Source organism: Fulmarus glacialis, unplaced genomic scaffold (genome assembly GCF_000690835.1).
Source record: "Fulmarus glacialis isolate BGI_N327 unplaced genomic scaffold, ASM69083v1 scaffold23927, whole genome shotgun sequence".
NCBI classification, from domain to species: domain Eukaryota; kingdom Metazoa; phylum Chordata; class Aves; order Procellariiformes; family Procellariidae; genus Fulmarus; species Fulmarus glacialis.
The window spans coordinates 23,992-32,224 of NW_009225480.1; the positions used below are offsets into that span (position 1 = coordinate 23,992).

The 8,233-nt window shown below is 39.4% G+C and overlaps 1 protein-coding gene across 1 annotated transcript in view; it reads left to right on the forward strand.

Annotated features, from left to right (window-relative positions):
* The window catches only part of DYNC1H1 (dynein, cytoplasmic 1, heavy chain 1), a 42,645-nt gene that overhangs the window by 21,643 nt on the left and 12,769 nt on the right, over window positions 1-8,233 (forward strand). Inside the window, 16 exon segments of the mRNA XM_009582500.1 lie at window positions 370-535; window positions 754-917; window positions 1,197-1,326; window positions 2,110-2,243; window positions 2,509-2,623; window positions 2,744-2,905; window positions 2,982-3,196; window positions 3,283-3,487; window positions 3,618-3,791; window positions 3,888-3,989; window positions 4,118-4,238; window positions 4,842-5,037; window positions 5,690-5,807; window positions 6,791-7,006; window positions 7,563-7,775; window positions 7,967-8,094. Coding sequence (XP_009580795.1) covers window positions 370-535; window positions 754-917; window positions 1,197-1,326; window positions 2,110-2,243; window positions 2,509-2,623; window positions 2,744-2,905; window positions 2,982-3,196; window positions 3,283-3,487; window positions 3,618-3,791; window positions 3,888-3,989; window positions 4,118-4,238; window positions 4,842-5,037; window positions 5,690-5,807; window positions 6,791-7,006; window positions 7,563-7,775; window positions 7,967-8,094 — 2,559 coding nt within the window.

Here is an 8,233-nt window from a genome sequence, read left to right on the forward strand (position 1 = left end):
TAGATACAGATACAGAATAGGGGTCAAAACTGAAGCATTGACTATGTAATCTGTTCTTAATATACTTGTTTAACACAAGCTGTGCTGAAGTTGTGTTCCTTGCTTTTGAACTAACTGCTAGTTGGTTCTTATCCTGACAGCCAACCAGTGGACTCATTGTTACGCTTCTTGAGTAACCTGTCTAAAATGCTGTAGATAGTTCAGAATACTTTTTGGTCCGAGTCACTAAGGAGCAATCAAACCAACTGCAATTACTGCTGATAATTTTGAATTATTTAATTTTGAGTTACTTAATTTTGGCAAAAGATAATGGAAATAGTACAGACTGTAATTTGACCACGAGGGCTATGTAATATGCTAATCTTTCAGATTTTTACGCCATGTTCCTGTGGTTTATGTGGACTATCCTGGACCAGCTTCGCTTACTCAGATATATGGAACATTCAATCGTGCAATGCTAAGGCTGATCCCATCACTTCGCACATATGCAGAACCTCTCACTGCTGCTATGGTAGAATTCTACACAATGTCTCAAGTAAGTTGTTGAATACAACTGCAAATTCTAATTAAAGTCTTCCTTTTATGCTGAATCACTTAACATGCATTGTTTGCCTTTCATATGGTTAATACATGTGCAAGAACCCAACCAGTTACTGGTGAAAGCCACTAGTAAAGTAATATCGTGCAACACAGGACCTGTAAAAATATGGCGCACCTTTGGGATGAAGTAACTAATTATATTTTAATTTTTAGGAGAGATTCACTCAAGACACACAGCCACACTACATCTATTCACCTCGTGAAATGACTCGATGGGTGAGAGGCATATTTGAAGCATTAAGACCACTAGAAACCTTACCAGTTGAAGGCCTTATCAGGATTTGGGCCCATGAAGCCTTACGTCTCTTCCAAGACAGGTAAAATAAACATGAGATGGGGGGCAAAAAAAAAAAAAGGGTGCAAAATGAACTTTCCCCACTCCTTGACAACTTTCATTAGAAGATCAAACTGAAGTGTGCTTCATGTTAAATAGCTGGAATACAAATGAGAATATTTCCCCTCGCTTTAACTTAACACTATTGGGAGTTGTATCTATGCAAAACAGAAACATACTTTAGTGGTGGCACTGCCATGTGATGTGATTATATCCTCCCATCACAGAGGATTTGTAGTCACTGACTTTTTTCTTTATCCAGACTTGTAGAAGATGAGGAGAGACGCTGGACTGATGAGAACATTGATATGGTTGCTCTGAAACACTTCCCCAATATTGACAAAGAAAAAGCTATGAGCAGACCTATCTTATACAGCAACTGGCTGTCGAAGGTAAAAATAAATAAATAAGTAAAATTAAATAGTTCGGGAGCAACTGGGTGATGCTGCTTTTATGACTATATTAACATGATAGTCAGTGCCCATCATTTTGTTAAACTAATCTCTAATAAGTTCTTACTATGATTATCTGAAGTGAACTCTACCACAAAGTTAATAGCTGTTATGCCAGGGATACTATTTTAAGATCTACCACAGTAGATAAAGGCAGTATTAAATAATATTTCTTGAGAACAGGATAACACTCCCAGAAAGTTGCTGAGTTACTGCTTGTGCAATCTCTTGGATAAGGCAGTGACCCTTGAACAATGTTGATATTGTAAATTTTATGGTGGACTGTTTCTTGTAATCTGAAGTGATCCAGCTGGGCAATCTGTAGAAATCCTACTGGGTCAAGGCGAAAGTCCATCTAGCCTGCTAGCCATCTCTATGACCAATAGCAAACGCCTAGGAAAGGCTGTTTAAAATAAATGGGGGGAGTGAGGAGGGAGTAGGTCTGTCATGCTACTTCCTAGTCTCTTCGGTGACTGGCAGCACAGGCTCAACTTATCATAGGTTCAGTAGATAACAGTGTTTAAGCCTCATGCTGCTCTATGTGGCACTCTAAGATGTGGACATGTTCCTGTGCAAGTTAAATGAGTACAGCATTCTTAAGCTTTTGTAGGGGATTGCTACTCTAAGTATTCTAATTGTTCTGCTTTCATCCACTCATAAATTGATCCCTAAGCAGAATTCCCGTAATCTTAAATTCCACACTGTATTGACTGATTCTTTTAGGATTATATTCCAGTGGACCAAGAAGAATTAAGAGACTATGTGAAAGCTAGGCTTAAAGTCTTTTATGAAGAAGAACTTGATGTGCCACTTGTTCTGTTCAATGAAGTCTTGGATCATGTGTTAAGAATTGACCGGTAAGTGGAGACTTCAGTTGCTGCTCATATAAATAGTATTTAGCCACTTGTTCTGAAATAGAGTAGCCTGAGTACAGACTAAGTAAGAATGGAGCATGATCCCACTGTTGTCCATAGATTATTTATTTCTAGCCTCCAGATAGCAGGATCCTAGCTGGAAAGATGTGTCAGTTCTGGTAGTAACTTGAAGTTTAGATGCTCAAGGAAAAGCTTCAGTAAGCTGATAACACTTGATCAAAATGTACTTGCTTACATACTTTTTCAGAATCTTCCGTCAGCCGCAGGGCCACTTGCTGCTTATTGGAGTCAGTGGAGCAGGGAAAACAACTCTCTCAAGATTTGTTGCCTGGATGAACGGTTTGAGCGTCTACCAAATTAAGGTTGGCATGCTAGTTTCACTTAACTGTTAGTCAAAACTCGCACTTCCTAAATATTGACTCCTAAAAAATCCCTTTAAAAGCTAAAACAAGATGTTAATAACTAATGTTAAATCTTACTAGGTTCACAGAAAATACACAGGTGAAGATTTTGATGAAGACCTTAGGACAGTATTGAGACGTTCTGGCTGTAAAAATGAAAAAATAGCTTTTATAATGGATGAGTCAAATGTATTGGATTCTGGATTCCTGGAGAGAATGAACACTCTCCTAGCCAATGGAGAGGTAAGAAGATTTTAAGTAAATACTTTAAGCACCTTTTTACAACTATAAGCTGCAACAAAACTATCTTTTGAATTAGGTTCCTGGTCTCTTTGAAGGAGATGAATATGCCACCCTCATGACTCAGTGTAAAGAAGGAGCACAGAAAGAAGGTTTAATGTTAGATTCACACGAAGAACTGTACAAATGGTTCACCAGCCAAGTTATTCGCAATCTCCATGTTGTATTCACTATGAATCCATCTTCTGAGGGCCTGAAGGATAGGGCAGCTACCTCTCCTGCGCTCTTCAACAGGTAATTGCTATATATTCCAACATGCACTACAAATGCTGTTCAAACAGTACTTTTTGGGAAGTCTTCACAAATGCTTTGTATTTCAGGTGTGTCTTGAACTGGTTTGGAGACTGGTCAACTGAGGCACTGTACCAAGTTGGAAAAGAATTCACAAGCAAAATGGATCTTGAGAAACCAAATTACATTGTGCCTGATTACATGCCAGTTGTGTATGATAAGCTACCACAACCACCATCGCACAGGGAAGCTATTGTTAATAGTTGTGTGTTTGTTCATCAGACTCTCCATCAGGTATGTTTTTATTATGTTCCTTAACTTGTGTTGATCTCTAGGCTACAGCATCATGCACCAGTTTCCTAAAAAGTGGCATTTGAAAAGGTTTAAAACCAATGTGTAATCTACAGTTCCTTCTTCCCTAAAGGCTAATGCTCGTCTGGCAAAACGAGGAGGCAGAACCATGGCGATCACACCACGCCACTATTTAGACTTCATCAACCATTATGCCAATTTGTTCAATGAGAAACGAAGTGAATTGGAGGAACAGCAAATGCATTTGAATGTTGGCCTTAGAAAAATCAAGGAAACAGTTGATCAGGTACATATCTTTAAAACTTTACCTTTTATAAGGCTGGAGTGACTAAACAGATCCCCATGCTTATTCTGAGTTCTCCCATTTTACAATCTATCTCAGGTGGAAGAACTGCGGCGTGACCTAAGAATAAAGAGTCAGGAACTGGAAGTGAAGAATGCAGCAGCCAATGACAAGTTGAAAAAGATGGTGAAAGATAAAAAGGTAAAAATCTTTGTTAAATCTCTGTGCATAGTAAATATTTTTGTTTGCAAAACAGAGCCTGCAGAGCAAGTACTGGAAGAAGTTCAACTTCTAAAAAGCAGTATTTTGTCTGTGAAACTTCCTCCTAGGTCATGAGCCAGGAAATTCAGGAACAGCTGCACAAGCAGCAGGAGGTCATTGCAGACAAGCAGATGAGTGTGAAAGAAGATCTTGACAAGGTGGAGCCTGCTGTCATTGAAGCTCAGAATGGTATGTTAGCACCTGAAGAGATCACACTATGGGATTGGATCTAAAACTGAAGTCTATGGGATTGCATTTTGGTGCAGTCTGAGTTGGTTCTGCCTTACAAAAGTGTAGGATCTTAGCATGGAGCTGAACAGTGTTGAAGAAATTCCTAATCTTTGAGCTCTGATTTTGTGCTGTTTATAGTACGGATCTGATACTTGATACTCCTTTTATGGCTTGTGGCTTCGTTTCTGGCAGACCAGCTCTAGTTATTTATTCAGTCTATATGTTCATAAAGAAACCTCATAACCAGAAAGACCACTGATGCCTTATTACTGTACAGACAGCATACAATCAAGCTGTCAATTCATTAAACTGGATAGAGGAGTCATTGCTTGTAATAAAGCTTTAAGTGAATCATTTTTAGGCAGCGGAATAAGTTGCCTGTGGCCAGTTGGCAAGTTGACATTCACAAAAGTTTATCCACTAGTATCTGCTTCTCTAATAATCTCAAATTCTTTTTGACACTCTTGAAGCATTTTTACTAATCCAAGGTACTTTAACAGACTTCGCTGACTGTTCGTTTTCTTCCCAATCAACATTCATCATCTTTCTGGCACTGGTTAGCTGTGAAGTCGATAAAGAAACAGCATCTGGTAGAGGTCCGTTCTATGGCTAATCCACCTGCGGCAGTGAAGCTAGCATTGGAGTCCATCTGCCTACTACTGGGTGAAAGTACAACTGACTGGAAGCAAATACGTTCCATCATCATGAGAGAGAACTTCATTCCAACCATTGTTAACTTCTCTGCTGAGGAAATCAGGTAAAGTGCAAGTGTGAATTATTTATGTGAATAAACTATTCACAGAGATATGGAAGGTCTTAATCGGACTTTTCTCTGCGTAATTGCTGTACTAGCACTTGACTTCTTGTGAGACTAATTTATTCCTGCATGTAATGAATGTGTAGGTGGTACAGGAAACAGACTACTGAAGCAAAGGTGTATCATGCAAACTGGGACAAAACAGCTGCCGTTGAGTAACTTGAAGGCATGGTTGAAAAGCAATCTGTTGCTTCCAAAGCCACATTATTAGTTGAAAGTTGTTATGCAGCCATAACAGACCAGGTTGCTGAGGGCTTTATCTAGACTGACCTCCTAGCTGGCTCTGAATCTAAGCAGAAGGTCAGACTAGAGACCTCCTGAATTCCCTTCCAACCCCAAGTTTTTCTGAGCAGAGTTAAGCAATTTGTGAGTGACTAATCCTAAAATATTGTTAAATGCCTTTTATCACACGTAAGCTGTAATTTCTGAAACAACATCTTGAACTAAGTAAAACATCGCAGCTACCAGTCAGCAAAACTGCTAAGAAATGTTCATGTCAACTGTGGAAGGCAGGCCATATAAAGAGATACTGAACACTTGTGTGCTGACATACAGTGTACTCATGCTATCTCTAAAAACTTTTCCCTTGCAGTGATGCCATCCGGGAGAAGATGAAGAAAAACTACCTGTCAAATCCAAGTTACAATTATGAAATTGTAAACAGAGCATCATTGGCCTGCGGGCCTATGGTGAAATGGGCAATTGCACAGGTAAAGTCAGTACTGTGGGAAAGCAAACATAAGGTGAAAAGAGCGAGCCTGAAGGCATATAACTGTGTCTAAAGGCTCTGAATCTGTCTCTGTTCAACTAAATATTGCAAGCTGTTTTGCTTCAAAGAAATCAGTAGAAGCTTCAGATGAATGCTTTTGGGCCCTTAGTACTGTGCCAGAGAACTAATGGCCAGTTGTGATATAGCTTTTGCACCGAGAAACTTTAGGTAAACAATAGCTGATCCTTTCTGTATGTAGTGTCATTCTACAGGACAGTACAGTTCTCAGCTGGAAAATGCAATGCAATCCTCTTAATGAAACTTATGCAGTCTCTGACTTGCTTCAGAGTGGGGCACACTCACAGGCAGCTCTGTTAAGGTCTTTTAGGCAGGCTTTAAAATACTTGACTAGTTTCCTAAAGGAATAGGCTTTTGGGAAGATGCCCCCGTTCTGAGATATCCAAGGATGTTTTCACTTGCCTGTTGGTGTTCAATACAGCAGTATGCTTGACTTGTTAAAACTGTGCCTGCTATGAATGGCGTGATGCGTAGAGACTCTGCTTAGCTTGAATCTTGCCAATAGGTCCTATCCTAATTGTTCTGTGTCTTGGCTATACTCGGTTCTTTACTAAGAAAGGCAGATTAGCGCAGTACTGGCATGGACACCCAATCAAGTATTTATGCAAAACAGTGCTGTACACTACTTAGTGTGGTCTCAACCTTTCAGATTACTTCCTGTATGTCTAAAGAGCAGTAAAAGAATCTTGCAAAAATGAATTACTTTTGTATCCAGGCTTGGTTTAAACTAGAGTCCTAGGGTTTGATAAACAATCCTAAGTTTGTGTTAAGTAGCTGTTAGTTCTTGTACAGGTTGCAAGTACCTAAGCTTGGAAAAATGCAATTGATAGTATATACCTGAATGCTGTGGTTCTTGTTAACGCATGTGATTTTATAGAGTATAAAAGGCCTGTTTACTGTTCACAGCTGAACTATGCTGATATGTTGAAAAGAGTAGAACCTCTACGCAATGAACTGCAGAAGCTGGAGGATGATGCCAAAGACAACCAGCAGAAAGCAAATGAAGTAGAGCAGATGATTCGTGATCTTGAGGCCAGTATTGCCCGTTACAAAGAAGAATATGCAGTACTGATTTCGGAGGCTCAAGCTATTAAGGCAGACTTGGCTGCTGTAGAAGCAAAAGTAAGACTTTTATGTATCAGTAATTTTCTGTTCTTTAATCTTTGACAGTCAGAAATTGAACCATTCTTCAAACTTGTGAGCAGACTTGGTTGCTTTCCCTGTGTGGTGCTGTCTGTTTCATCCCTGGATCTCATGAACTTCTTAAGCTGCTGAAACCTGGCTGGAGTTAGAAATATCAACTCATGTTGTCAGTTGATTTATGAGACAGTTCACATAAGGCTTAAAATAAGTGGGAAGCCTTTGGAAAGAAGCATGGATGTAGTGTAATTGTAATATCTTAACTGGACTTTACTGGGGCGGGGGGGCGAAATTCCCAATGTCCTTGATTAATTAGTAGCATGTCACTACTATGCTAGTACTTACACTTCTAAATTCTTCCAAATAACAGTTGAATACCAACATAATAAATTAACACTGAAGTGAAGAAACATAAATATAATTTCATTCTGAGCTTTTAAATTTAACGTGGGCCTTGAGTCAATATAAGTGTCCCCAGAGACATTTAATACTGTAACAATTTGTCATCTAAAGAGACTACTTCACCACTTATTTCTAGGTAAACCGTAGCACAGCTCTTCTGAAGAGTCTTTCTGCTGAACGTGAAAGATGGGAAAAGACAAGTGAAACTTTCAAGAACCAGATGTCCACTATTGCAGGAGACTGCTTACTTTCAGGAGCTTTTATTGCCTATGCTGGCTACTTTGATCAGCAGATGCGTCAGAATCTGTTCACTACATGGTCTCACCATTTGCAGCAAGCAAATATCCAGGTAAAGATATGGTTGTGATAAGTGAACCATAAATCAATTTACTGCAACAGGTAAAAGAATTTTTAAGATTGCTAAGTAAAGAATGGAGTTATTGGAAAAGAATACCTTGCAGAGCTGCATTTACTCAAAACGTCTTCACCAGCTCGTTGGAGAATCTCTAGTAAAATACTAACTGTATGTACTTCTTGCAGTTCCGTACAGACATTGCAAGGACAGAGTACCTTTCCAATGCAGATGAGCGGCTTCGCTGGCAAGCAAGTTCTCTACCTGCAGACGACCTGTGCACTGAGAATGCCATCATGCTCAAGCGGTTTAATAGGTATTCATTCTAAGATGTAGAATTCTAAAGCAACATTCTCACAGCAGGACAGGTTTTGCACCTATCAAAGAATCACAGTAACTCTTTCAAAGCACTGTTTCACTGTTGTGAGAGCTTCTAATGTTTGTAAAAGCTGCTG